Genomic DNA, 14,323 nt, shown 5'->3' on the forward strand with positions numbered 1-14,323 from the left:
CTGAGAGTCATTGAGTTACTGAGCCTCTGAGAGTCACAGAACCACTGAGTGTCACTGAGAGTCTCTATGAGTTTCTAAATTATTGAGCATCACCAAGCCACTGAGTCACTGTGATTCATGTCACAGAAGGTTACTGAGAGTAACTGAGTCACTTAGAGTCATTGATAGTTATTGAATCACTGAGTCCGCAAGAGTCACTGAGAGTCACAGAATCACAATTTATCTCGTTTAAATAAAAGTAAACAATAATAAACAACTCACTAGTAAGAACCAGGTTATTTAAGGTGTCCTAGTCCCGAGATCTTGTGTGTACCTGATCAGTTTCTGGGCTTCTACTGCCTGTGACCTAAACATATGATTATAAAATAATACAATAAAAACTAATCAAACGAATATCAGTTTCAGGTGGGAATTCATTCTAAAGTATTAAAATATAAATTAAACATTTAAAACATAGGCCACTGTATTGCCACAAGGCTGTGGACACCTGAGCATAAGACTGGCTTTTTGATCATCCCATTCCACATTAACCTCCATAAGCTTCACTCTTCTGGGAAGATGTTCCACTAGATTCTGTGGAAGTTCATTTAGCCATAAGGGTGTTATTAAAGTCAGGTAGTGATGTAGGTGAGGTGAGGAGGTTCCTGGGGTGCAGTCAGAGTTCACATTCATCTTAATAGTGTTCAATAGGGATTATAGCAGAAGATCTTTAAACCAATGGAAAGCAGATGTTTATGGAGCTAGCTTGGTGCACAGGGGCATTGTCAGGTTTGGGTCTCCTAATTCAAATGAAAGAAACATTCATGCTACTACATCCTAAAACATCAGATACAATTGTGTGCTGTTTCCTTTGTGGGAACTGAACCACATATGACTGGAAAAGTAGGAGTGACAGGAGTGATTTGTGATAGAAGAGTATCTGTGAGAGTGAAAGGGAAAGTTTATAGGTCTGTGGTGAGACCTGAGATGTTGTATGGTTTAGAGACAGTGGCATTGCGTAAAAGACAGGAGGTGGAGCTGGAGGTAGCAGAGCTGAAGATGTTGAGATGTTTATTGACGATGGACAGGATTAGAAATGAGTTTATTAGAGGGACAGTGCATATTTTGGAGATGAGAGAGGGACAATTAAGACGGTTTGTTCATGTGCAGTGGTGGGACTTGGGGTATATGAGTAGGAGAATGCTGAGGATGGAGGTGAGGATGATGAAAAGATCCTGGACCATGCAGATGTAGATGAGAACATTACTTATCACACACTCCAGTGCTCATGTTAGTTCTCACTCTCCAGTGTTCTGTATTGTTGAAAGGTTTTTGAGTCTGGTTCCTCTCAAGGTTTCTTCCTCATAACATCTAAGGGAGTTTTTCCTTGCCACAGTCGCCACGGCTGCTCATCAGGGATAAACACACACCATTCACCTTCACTGTTGATTTGTGTAAAGCTGCTTTGAGACAATGTCTGTTGTGAAAAGCGCAATAGAAATAAACTTGACTAGATGACAGAGTGGCATGGTGTCTCCAAACAGGAGCAGAAAGAGAAAAAATATAATATAAAAATAAATAAACATACAAAATAACTATGTAAACACACTGTATTATAAAAGGTTCTATATGTTTAAATTATGTTGATATTTATTATAATGACTCACAGCTACAAACGTCTCAGGAATACAAACATTTCTTTAATATCTGTGAAGAAAATGTTTTTTTATTCAGATTAATTAATAAAAATGACTGCTGTTGTTTCCGGTTTATGAAGTTATAAATGTAGATTTTATATATATGTATGTTTATTACTGTAAATATGGTGAGTGAGTGTTTGGAGTGTGTGAAGCTGCAGAGATGTTTATTTATCAGCTCGTGTGTTGGTGAGTCATAATACTGGAGACCTGCTGTGATGTTACTGTAGTGATGGTGTGTGTATGTGTGTGTGTGTGTGTGTGTGTGTGTGTGTGTGTGTATTTTTATAGGCTTTTATAGCCTAGTTTTAAACCCACACTGCCCCCCCATTTCATTAAAGATGCACTAAAGACGTTATGATGCTCCTCAGTGAAACTTCAGAAGATTCCGGAAAGTTCCCACTAATCTTATATTAAAAACTAATACAAATATGACCATATACACTCCTGAGCACCTGAGCAAAAGAACATCTCATTCCATATTTAGTTTTCATCTGCTCTTATAATCAGCTCCACTTTGCTGGGGAAGATGTTCCACTAGATTTTGTAGAGATTTTTTGCTCGATCAGATACGTGTGTTAGTGAAGTCTGGCACTAATCTAGGTGAGAAGGTAAGGAGGTTCCTGGGGCGCAGTCAGCGTTCACGTTCATTATGTTCAATAGGGTTGGAGCTCTATAGTTGGAGATCTTCCACATCTTCTAACCCATGGAAAGCACATGTTAGACATGGCTTTGTGATGCTGGAACAGGTTTGAGTCTGCTAGATCATGCGAAATGTTTCATGCTCCAGAATCCGAGGACGTACGATAAGATTTGGAGTCTCAAACGGTTTGGAGAAAAACCACATATGGGTGGAGAAGTCAGGTGTCCCAATATCTTTGCTCATAAAATGAGACGGCATGGAATGAATTGATGTACTTCTTCTCGAATTTTGGAAATTTTAGACTTCCTGTGGACCATGTGACTTTTTCTTATCTGAATGTTACAGGTGTAAGATTCGGGCATTCATTCAGAAATAAAATACTTGGAGGAAACAGGAAGTGATGTCATATAGCCCACGCATCTGTACATGTTGGAACAATAATCTATAATGTCCATTTTTCTTTCCACCAGGTTATGAAGGAGTCCCGACGTTCTTTGATGACCTCCTGACTCACCTGACCAGCGTCCTGCAGGGCCACGCCCCTCTCCGAGCCAACGGTGTGAGCCAGCTGCCCTGCGGCATGCTGGGAAACGAGGGCGTTCCCTGGGCGATGGAGAGCGAGGTGTTGAAGAAGGGTCCTCCTCAGACTCTGAACAGCTGCAACGCTGAACTGGGATCCAGTTACCGCCAGCACAGATGTTCTCCCCTTACAGCCCATGCGCCCACCCAGTGACCCACCTCAACCACTTCCTGTTTACTCGCATCACATATGTGTAACTGTATATATAATGACCAAAGGTGTGCTGATTTTTTAGGAAAATACAAATCGACATGGTTGCCAGGTGATTTCGCTGCTATGTGGGTTTTTTGGACATTTAGATAAACCAGCTGCTTGACCTGATGGACTAGTGGAGACATGATGGACATTTTCAGAGACAGGAAGAGACGAGAAGCTTCTAGTGTGAATGCTGTAGAATCTTCTCCTGAGTAACACTGATGAATCATTTCTGTTCCTCAATCATTTCTCCATCATTTCTTCGTCTGCAAATTACGATCAAAAGTTTGTGTCCGTAAACGTTGTGGAGGAATCTGGTGATTTTCTTCTGCTGGAATGATCAAAATGATTCTGCTGAACCAGATTCAAAGCTCTGGGGTCGGATCGGATCTTCTCATTTCTACTGAGTAACTTACACATTTCATGTGTGCAACACACCACGGAGAACAAGAGAACTTTAGGCTAACGTTCAGACACAGCTGCTAATGACAAGGTATTTATTTTAGTTTCAAATAGAAATTTCTTTAAAGATGAAGAAGAAGCACACAATCATACCTTGTATCACGTACTATCAAAAGTACAGCTTTTTCCACGTCTAATGTAGATCAAGATCATTATCATTGTCTGCCTGCTCCTCACCACGTTCCTCACCACGTTCTTCAACTCGTTTCTCAGCCCATTCCTTGACACATTACTTGACAAACAACACACTTTCCTCATGTTCCTCAGCACGTTCCTCTCATTCCTCAGCACGTTTCTTACTATTTTCCACAGCATGTTCTTCAACACATTCCTTTCATTCCTCAATACTTTCTTCGCACTATGTTCCACAACAGATTCTTCAAGACATTGCTCTCACTATGTTCCACAGCAGGTTCCAAAACTTCCCTTTCGTTTCTTAATACATTCTCCTCAACATGTTCCTCAACATGTTTCTCATATTCTTCAGCATATTCTTTTCTATGATCCTCAACATGTTCCTCTCATTCCTATACACAATTCTCTCACTATGTTTCACAACATGTTTACACTGGACTTCACCACTTACCATCTTCTCATTCATACAATATGTGGGCAAAGGAATTGGGACACGTGAACATTCCTGCCAGACGTGGTTTAAAACACGGCATACTTTTGACGCTGTGGTCTACACCATGTGATCAACCTGTTCTGATTATTATCGATTTATTGCTGATCAGTTTGGACAGAAGTGTTTAGTGACACTGATTTATTCTCCAACACTCGCTTTCTCCACTTTTACTGTCACTGTACCAAAGACTGATTCATCGGGGGATAATCTGTGTGTGTGTGTGTGTGTGTGTGTGTGTGTGTGTGTGTGTGTGTGTGTGTGTGTTATATTTGTACATACTGTACACACTGTGTGTATTGTGTATATGTTGAGATCAGAAGACATTATGGGATGTTATATTGTGTAAATTAAGTGAAACAGAAGGAGAATAAACACCATGACAACAGCACTGTGTCAGTGTCACTATACACTTCTGCCCTTTCTTCCATTCCACCCTTCTTTCCTTTTCTTTCATTATTCCTCCACTTCACTTTTCCATTCTTTCATTCCACCCACTCCACTCCATTCCACTCTACTCCCTTCCATTCCACCCCACCCCTCTCTATACCATCCCACTCTACTCTATTCCACCCCACCCCACTCTATTCCACCCCACCCCTCTTTATTCCACCCCACCCCTCTCTATTCCACCCCACCCCTCTCTATTCCACCCCACCCCTCTCTATTCCACCCCACCCCTCTCTATTCCACCCCACCCCTCTATTCCACCCCACCTCTATTCCACCCCACCTCTCTATTCCACCCCACCCCTCTCTATTCCATCCCACCCTCTCTATTCCACCCCACCCCTCTCTATTCCACCCCACCCCTCTCTATTCCACCCCACCCCTCTCTATTCCACCCCACCCCTCTTTATTCCACCCCACCCCTCTCTATTCCACCCCACCCCTCTCTATTCCACCCCACCCCTCTTTATTCCACCCCACTCTCTCTATTCCACCCCACCCTCTCTTTTCCACCCCACTCCGCTCTATTCCACCCCACCCCTCTCTATTCCACCCCACCCCTCTCTTTTCCACCCCACTCCGCTCTATTCCACCCCACCCCTCTATTCCACCCCACCCCTCTCTATTCCACTCCACCCTCTCTATTCCACTCCACCCCTCTCTATTCCACCCCACTCTACTCTATTCCACGCCATTTCTCTCAACTCCACTCTAGCTTGGCACAGAGAATATCTTAATTTTATTTATCTATTGTTTATTTGTTTGTTAAGGTTACTTTCTGTTTACAAAAGAAACATTTAAATGTCCTCTCACTCACTTTATCCTTTAAATCTTCTTTTCTTTATTCTTTCATCTTTGCTTAATTGTTTCATTTTTTTAAATGATGGGATTCTTTTATTTTATGAACGTACACACACACACACACACACACACACACACACACACACACACACACACACACACACACACAAATACACACAGCACTGATCCACTGCACTCCAGAACTCTCAGTATTTATTTCTCTAAAATAATTCCCACCTGTCATTACAGTCCAGTCCTGTTTTATTAAAAACATTATTGCATTATTAAACACACACACACACACACACACACACACACACACACACACACACACACACACACACACACACACACTCCTCATTACTGATTATTATTATTATTATTATTATTATTAGAGCTTGATATTCTCATGTTCTTTAGAAAGCGAACGAGGTGAAGCTAAGCGAAGCAGGAGCAGATCAGGCCCCGAGCATGTGTATGTGTGTGTGTTTGTGTACACTGCAGAGAACTGTGTGTGTTTCAGACAGAAGAACATCAGGTTCAAAGCATCAGGTTCCTTTGGAGGTGGAGGTGAAGGTGGAGGTGAAGAAGAATGCTGCTTTTTTCAGCCATGTCGCAGCCCATGCAGTTTCTGAGCCATGTTCTCCAACTCGTTCTCCATCACTGCCAAGCTCTCCATCTCAGCGTCCTGCACCACAACACAAGCACAACATATTCCTCACTAGTCACCTGGTAACGAGGCTTCTACTAACTTACTGCGTTCAGCGTTGATGGAGCCACAGGCAATAATGCACTCCCAAACTATCAGAGATACGGTTTTTTGAACTGAGTGCTGATAACAAGCTGGATGGTCCCTCTCTTCTTTAGTCCAGAGGATGTGGTATCCATGGTTTCCAAAAAGCCTTAAAAATTCAGATTTGTCTGACCACAGAACAACTTTGTCTCAGTAAATGTACCCCGTCACAACTTGTTAGCATGTTGTAGCCATCAAATACAACATTTTTCCTAAAATGGAACAATTCCTCAGTTTCAACATGTGATATGTTTTCTGTTTTATTGTGAATAAAATATGCGTTTATGAGATTTGCAAATCACTGGATTCTGTTTTTATTTACATTTTACACAGCGGCCCAACGTTTTCAGAATCAGGGTTGTATTTTCAAGTCTTCTACTAATGAGGGGCTTTTACAAGAGTCCTCCACTAACAAATCTTCTACTGACGAATGAATTCATCTAGTCTTGCAGCTGAATTAGAAGCATTTCAGATGTTTGGACTGCAGTCACAGATCTGAAGGAGCTGTCAGGAAATATTTCTATATATTCTGAAGCTGTACTTCAGTGTGAGATTAATCAGGGTAAAGAAAGAACACAGTTCAGTGCAGGTTCAGGAAATGTGATATCAGCTGAACACATCACATTACCTCATTTTTCTTAGTGCCACTGCCCTCCTCAGGGTCTCTGCCCTCCTTGGGGTTTCTTCCTGCCATCATCTGGAGCTCCTCCTCCTCAGGACTCGGCCACGCCTCCTTGGAGTGGTGAGGTGGTGCCGCCTGCTGGCTGAAAGCCTGGCGCTGGTCCGGCTCTCTTCTACGACCAGAGGGTTTCTGCGCTCCAACATCAGCCGCCTTCTTCTCCACAGACCCCTTCACTTGCTCATGAAGCTCCTCCTGCTTCTTCTTCTCCACTTGTTTGTGTTCTAGAGCTCCAGCTGCTCCGTCCTGATCTGCTGAAGGACACAAATGATTATTTAGAATGTCTCATGTTGATTTACACCAAAACTTTCTACAAAAAATGGTGGAGTCTATAAATATGCATGAATATGCAAATTTGGGAACGCCCCCTTTCTTTCCTGCTTTACCTAATAAGCTAATATTGCTTTTACTAACCATATCCATCGTATAGCTTGCAGTTTGTTGCTTGTGGGCGTGGCCTGTCTGGCATGCTTATAATTTTTTTATTATTAAGCCAGAAATGAATCTTTGATTTACTCGGTATGTGTTGGGCTTCATAGCCTCAATCTAAAGTTAGATTAGCAAACTAGCATGCTTAACTAGGTAGCGAGCTAACTGTATTAGCAATGTGGGCAGTGCCGATCTCTCCTCGTCCTATCAGGCTTCCAGGCTAGATGTGTATGACAGGATTATGATGATTGCATCAAGGAAACAAAGTTTGATTACTTCAAACCAGTAGTTTGGTTTTACCACGTCACCTAATTTGCATAAAACTTTTGCAATCAAATGAAATTGATTGGTCCGAAGATTATTTAATTTAATTATAACGTTGTTTCAATATGTGATTAATATAGAGGTGCATCACCTTCATCCTCTTCCTCTTCCTCACTGCTTCCTGCTTTCCTCATCACCACTCGTATTCCCTTCGTGGGGTGGGTGATAATGTCATTTTCCTGAGACTCCTCCTCCCCCTCCTGCTCCTCCTCAGCTCCTCCCTCCTGCAGTGTTTCTCCCGGCGTCAGGACGGCCATCAGCATCGACTGGTCTGTCAGGAGGTAACAGCGAGACGGCCGCAGACAAATCAGGAGCTTTCTTCAGATACGACTTTTATTTCAACGTTTATCTCTCGAGAAATGGCTGAAGCCCCGCCCCCTTTTTCATTGACGTCACATCATACAATTGACATTTCCCTGCAAATGTTGACGTCAGCGGAAACGTCAGTATGAAGCACATCGATTTCCTTTAACCTCATATGCCAAAGACGAGACATATCAAACCGCATCTTTTTTATTTTCTTTTTTTCTTCTCACATACTTTTCCTTCCTTTCCCTCTTTGACTGTATACTTCTACTTTTTGTTTTTAATCTGCCTTTTCTTCTACGTGCATCCATTCATCTGTCTATCCATCATACTTTCTATTTTCTACATTATAGACTATATATATATATATATATATATATATATATATATATATATATATATATATATATATATATATATATATATATTTTTTTTTTGTGGTTGGCCATCAGGGTCAGCAAGACTTTCTCTACTGACTTATGTTTTAATATATTTTCATCCATAAATATGTATTTAATTATTTCCTGTAAGTTCATGTTGCTTAAAGGCTGTTGTTGTAACCAATCAGATTTTGAGTTGATGACTCTGAGACCCTCTAGTAGGAGTCCAATAACATCAGTATTTTCACGTCCTGTGATTGGATGGTCAGAGGGCATCACTAGTCAGAGCTCACGACCCGCATCTGTAGCAAACTGCACAATCTCAAATACATTCATGTGAATTTAAAAGCTTTTTTTTATTCCACAACAACTGACAGAGGAGAAGAAACTGAATTGGCTGCAGAAACACCTACAAGGACATTTACAAAATGGACTTTTAATCAGCCTTTATAATATTTTATAATATGCAAAATTATTTGTATTTATTTAAATGAAGGCATATTTGTATATTGGAAATAATCAACTGCTGAAAAATTCACGTCTGTGTGTAAGACGTGTGGAACGTTCAGTAAAGGACATGAATAATATATTGTTTCACCTGCAGGATCCTGGAGATCATGGGCGTGGTCAGAACGCTCCTCTATTCCTATTTCAGGTCTCTCATTGGGTCCTGAGAGGGGTGAAGGCGGAGTTAGATTTATGAGAAACATTACTGAGCAATATGATGAGTGGATGTGAGACGCGATGAGAGATTGGACGACCTTCTACAGCGATGTCCTGCAGCTCCTGGAGGAAGTTCCTGTGACGGAGCACACTGACGAGTCTGTCATCTAAACACACACACACACACACACACACACACACACACACACACACACACATGTATAAAATATAAATATAAATAGGGTAGCACACCAGTTCTGATGTAAAAAAAAAAAAAAAACAGGTCCTTGGAGTCTAATCCAGGATGTCTGATCTAGGAAGTCTGAACCTGGATAATCCAGAAAATCAGGTTCAGGAAGTCTAATTCAGGATGTCTAATAAAGAAAAATCTGAACTAGTAAGTCTGATCTGGGAAATCTGATTCAGAAAATAAGTTCTAGGAAGTCTGATACAGGAAGTCTGATCCAGGACGTCTAATACAGGAACTCTAAAGCAGGAAGGTTGATCCAGGAACTCTGATCCAAAAACTCAGATCCAGGAAGTCTGATCTAGAATATCAAATTTAATTTAAGAAGTCTGATACAGAAAGTCTGATAAACAAAATCAGATTCAGAAAGTCTAATCTCTGGTCCTCCTGAAAACAGTAATGTGTTAAAGGCTTTAGCTGAAACGCAGCAGGAACTTTCTGTGTGTGTGTGTGTGTGTGTGTGTGTGTGTATTTTGTATTAATTAGCTTTTTAATTTATGAAATAAAGCTGAAGTGAATTACATTCCTTCTTAAAGCTGCACAATTAATCACTGTGTGTGTGTGTGTGTGTGTGTGTGTGTGTGTGTGTGTGTGTGTGTGTGTGTGTGTGTTATTCGTGCAGAGTCACAGTTTTTCCTTTTCTGCTGACCTCCACACACACTGCTGACTCAGCGCTTCACATTCCAGAGCACAATTCTCTCTCTCTCTCTCTCTCTCTCTCTCTCTCTCTCTCTCTCTCTCTCTCTCTCTACAAACACACACACCTTTTCTCTGTTCTTTCTAGATCTTTCTGTCTCTCTGTATCCCTCCCTCTACCTTTCTTTCTTTCTTTCTTTCTTTCTTTCTTTCTTTCTTTCTTCTTTCTTTCTTTTCTTTGTTTCTTTCTTTCTTTCTTTCTTTCTTTCTTTCTTTCTTTCTTTCTTTCTTTCTTTCTTTCTTTCTTTCTCTCTTTACCTCCCTATATCCCTTTCTTACGTTATTCCCTATCTTATTTTGATCATCTCTCCATTTTCTCTTTCTCCTCTCCATCTCTCTCTCTCTCTCTCTCTCTCTCTCTCTCTCTCTCTCTCCATCCTGTTGTCCATCCCTTGTCACTTCTGTCCTCTCAGGCGTTAAATTTTTCCTTGCTAATGCTCTGATCGATTTTGCTCTCGGTGTGTGTGTGTGTGTGTGTGTGTGTGTGTGTGTGTGTGTGTGTGTGTGTGTATGTGTGTGTGTGTAAAGGTGAGGCAGGTGGGATGTGGAACAGTTTGTAATTGCAGGGCAGTTTTGTTCGTCCCAGCAGGAACTGTGCGGCGTGAGCAGTGTGTATCCGAGGGGAAAATCACCCGCGTTAGCGATTACATTAGCGAGGACAGTGTGAAGGTGCGTGGCAGAGCAGACCATCCTGAGCTGCGGGAGGAGACATCCTGAAATCTCAGCAGAAGAAAAGTCTGGTTCTCTGGCCTGATGAAAGCAAAGATTTTACTTCTTTTGCCTTTGGAAAACCATGTAAAGCATGATGGAGGCAACATGACTCTGAGTCACATGGTGCTGTTTTGTCTCCACTGTGGACACGTCACATTCCGGACGTGCATGTGCGAGCAATACACCAAACGATCGCAGGATACACACAGCCGCCTTCTAGTGGAAGTTTTCATGTTACAGAGGAACCGCAAATTATCATGACCTTCTCTGTCGTGAAGATCCCTCAAGTTACAGCTTTACCTCCCACTGCTACAAAGCCCTGGTACTGGAGACTCCTTACCATAAACATCACCTTACAGGAAACCTGCTGCTCTATCTGATCCATCTGATCTTCTAGGTATTCATTCGAGTATTAGATTTGAAATAAAACACATCTCACCGGTCCTGAGGGTCTCCAGACATTGTTGAGAAACGGGTAAAGACTGAGGTGTGCTCAGAATGTCAGCCAGGACCTCCACAATACACTTAATCACCTGTGAGGACCACAGAAAACACACACACACAAATCTGATCATTTCAGGTCAAAATCTTACAATGAAATCTTTGTTGATTTCCCGGTGAGAAGTTCACAATAGGGTTCTACAGAGAACCTTTTGGGGTTAAAGCGGAGGAACGGCACCAAGATCCTGCAGCAGGTCATGGACACAAAAACTCAAACAAGTTTAGGTAGAGAGGTGATCACATGACTTACAACAATCACTGATCAGCACTGTTCCTCAACAATAACTGATCAGCACTGTTCCTCACAACCAATCACTGATCACCACTGTTCCTCACAACTAAACACTGCTCACTACTGTTCCTCAACAATAACTGATCACCACTGTTCCTCACAACCATTTACTGATCATCACTGTTCCTCAAAACTAAACACTGATCACCATTGTTCCTCACAACCAATCACTGATCACCACTGTTCCTCACAACCATTCACTGATCACCACTGTTCCTCACAACCATTCACTGATCACCACTGTTCCTCACAACCATTCACTAATCAGCACTGTTCCTCAAAACTAAACACTGCTCACTACTGTTCCTCAACAATCACTGATCACCACTGTTACTCACAACCATTCACTGATCAGCACTGTTCCTCAAAACTGATCACTGATCAGCACTGTTCCTCAACAATCACTGATCACCACTGTTACTCACGACGAATCAATGATCACCACTGTTCCTCAAAACTAATCACTGATCACCACTGTTCCTCAAAACTAATCATTGATCACCACTGTTCCTCAACAATCACTGATTCCTAGTGAAGAAATTTCAACAGAGTTCCACAGAGAACCTTTCAGAGGAACAACACCAAGGCACTGCAGTAGGTCATGGACAGTGGTGTTGTGATTAAGTGGAGATGAAGTGGAGAGGAGATCATATGACTCACATCATATCTACTGAATGATGCACAAGTCCTGCAGATCACCACAGAGAGGTTTCAGATGTTCGTGTTTATATACATTTCCAGGGAAAGCAGGTCCACCTACAGCTCAAAAAAGCATTCAGAACATCTAAAACTCTTTCTTTGGAAATGCAAGATGCATGAAACTTCTGTTCTACAGCCACGCTAAAAGAAACAAGTCATTGTGGTGCACATTTCTAATACACATATTTCTCCTACACACACACACACACACACACACACACACACACACACACACACACTGAATTATTTGTTATTGAATAAAATGCAGGTGGCAGCAAAGCGATAATAAACAAATAATAAATAAAAAGTCTAAAGAGCATGAAGCCTGGGGCAGCGTGACTCCTGCCCCACCAGACCCCCAACAGAGTTCAGTCTCACTAGTCACCACCATTACATCCTGTCCTTCACTGTCCTGCTTCTCCATCACACCCCGTCCTCTCCTACTCTCACTAATCACCACCATTACATCCTGTCCTTCACCGTCCTGCATCTCCATCACACCCCGTCCTCTCCTACTCTCACTAATCACCACCATTACATCCTGTCCTTCACCGTCCTGCATCTCCATCACCCCGTCCTCTCCTACTCTCACTAATCACCACCATTACATCCTGTCCTTCACTGTCCTGCATCTCCATCACACCCCGTCCTCTCCTACTCTCACTAATCACCACCATTACATCCTGTCCTTCACCGTCCTGCATCTCCATCACACCCCGTCCTCTCCTACTCTCACTAATCACCACCATTACATCCTGTCCTTCACTGTCCTGCATCTCCATCACACCCCGTCCTCTCCTACTCTCAATAATCACCACCATTACATCCTGTCCTTCACCGTCCTGCATCTCCATCACACCCCATCCTCTCCTACTCTCAATAATCACCACCATTACATCCTGTCCTTCACTGTCCTGCATCTCCATCACACCCCGTCCTCTCCTACTCTCACTAATCACCACCTGAAACACCAGCCATTAGATAGATAGATAGATAGATAGATAGATAGATAGATAGATAGATAGATAGATAGATAGATAGATAGATAGATAGATAGATTAGATAGATAGATAGATAGATAGATAGATAGATTTTATACAAGGAAGACGAGGTAAAATTATCTCTTTTTCTGTTGCTCTGTCTTTCTCTATTTCTGTCTCTTTCTAAGTTTCTATCACATTTTTTTCCAAGTCTCTATCTCTCACTCTGTATCTCTCTTTCACTTTTTCCCCAAGTCTCTCTTGTGAGGTCACTCAGTATGTCTCTCTGTCTCTGTCTCTGTCTCTCTCTTTCTCTCTTTCTCAGTCTATGACTAGAATCTTCTCTCTCAGTATGATAACTGTATTTGACAGATAAACAGATAGAATTAAGAATGAAGCTGAATGGATGGATGGATGGATGGATGGATGGATGGTCATTACTTCTGTCCCCCAAGTGTCCCTGATGCTGTCAGTGGGATGAAATGAACCTGTGTGTATTTAATGTTGAAATTGAACTCAATACTGACTGAAGCCTCAAAATCTGCTGCTGCACTGTTCACTATACAGCACCACACTCCAACTGCTTTAACTGTCACAGTGTGAGTCACACCCGCAGCAAATATGTACCGCCCACACACACACACACACACACACACACACACACACACACACACACACACACACACACACACACACAGAATTTCAGCTCTGCAATATTTCACTGGACAACAAAAGCTCAGTTTTCAGGCTTGTATTTGAAGGTCATTTGCTGCATCATTGAAAAAATCACAGCTGTTCCTCACAATCACTGATCACCACTGTTCCTCACAATCACTGATCCTCACAATCACTGATCACCACTGTTCCTCACAATCACTGATCACCACTGTTCCTCACAATCACTGATCCTCACAATCAGTGATCACCACTGTTCTTTACAATCACTGATCCTCACAATCACTGATCACCACTGTTCCTCACAATCACTGATCACCACTGTTCCTCACAATCACTGATCACCACTGTTCCTCACAATCACTGATCCTCACAATCCCTGATCACCACTGTTCCTCACAATCACTGATCACCACTGTTCCACAATCACTGATCCTCACAATCAGTGATCACCACTGTTCCTCACAATCACTGATCACCACTGTTCCTCACAATCACTGATCCTCACAATCCCTGA

At 42.0% G+C, this 14,323-nt stretch overlaps 2 protein-coding genes across 4 annotated transcripts in view; one reads left to right on the forward strand and one right to left on the reverse strand.

Moving 5' to 3' along the window:
* Window positions 1–4,569, forward strand: part of itpk1a (inositol-tetrakisphosphate 1-kinase a) — a 28,899-nt gene extending 24,330 nt beyond the window's left edge. For both annotated transcript variants that reach the window (XM_046836784.1, XM_046836783.1), the window contains exon 11: window positions 2,790–4,569. In XM_046836784.1, the coding sequence (XP_046692740.1) occupies window positions 2,790–3,052 (263 nt within the window). In that variant the 3' untranslated portion in view covers window positions 3,053–4,569. The remainder of the gene's footprint in view (window positions 1–2,789) is intronic.
* A 1,053-nt stretch (window positions 4,570–5,622) lies between these two features.
* Window positions 5,623–14,323, reverse strand: part of chga (chromogranin A) — a 27,878-nt gene continuing 19,177 nt past the window's right edge. The window contains exons 4-9 of one of the 2 annotated variants that reach the window (XM_046835604.1): window positions 11,099–11,192; window positions 9,104–9,172; window positions 8,941–9,012; window positions 7,748–7,927; window positions 6,853–7,157; window positions 5,623–6,119 (exon numbers count right to left, since the gene is read on the reverse strand). In XM_046835604.1, the coding sequence (XP_046691560.1) occupies window positions 6,036–6,119; window positions 6,853–7,157; window positions 7,748–7,927; window positions 8,941–9,012; window positions 9,104–9,172; window positions 11,099–11,192 (804 nt within the window). In that variant the 3' untranslated portion in view covers window positions 5,623–6,035. The remainder of the gene's footprint in view (window positions 6,120–6,852; window positions 7,158–7,747; window positions 7,928–8,940; window positions 9,013–9,103; window positions 9,173–11,098; window positions 11,193–14,323) is intronic. The other variant, XM_046835605.1, reaches the window with a different exon arrangement.

The sequence above is a fragment of the Silurus meridionalis genome, chromosome 23, assembly GCF_014805685.1.
Source record: "Silurus meridionalis isolate SWU-2019-XX chromosome 23, ASM1480568v1, whole genome shotgun sequence".
Taxonomy (NCBI): Eukaryota; Metazoa; Chordata; class Actinopteri; order Siluriformes; family Siluridae; genus Silurus; species Silurus meridionalis.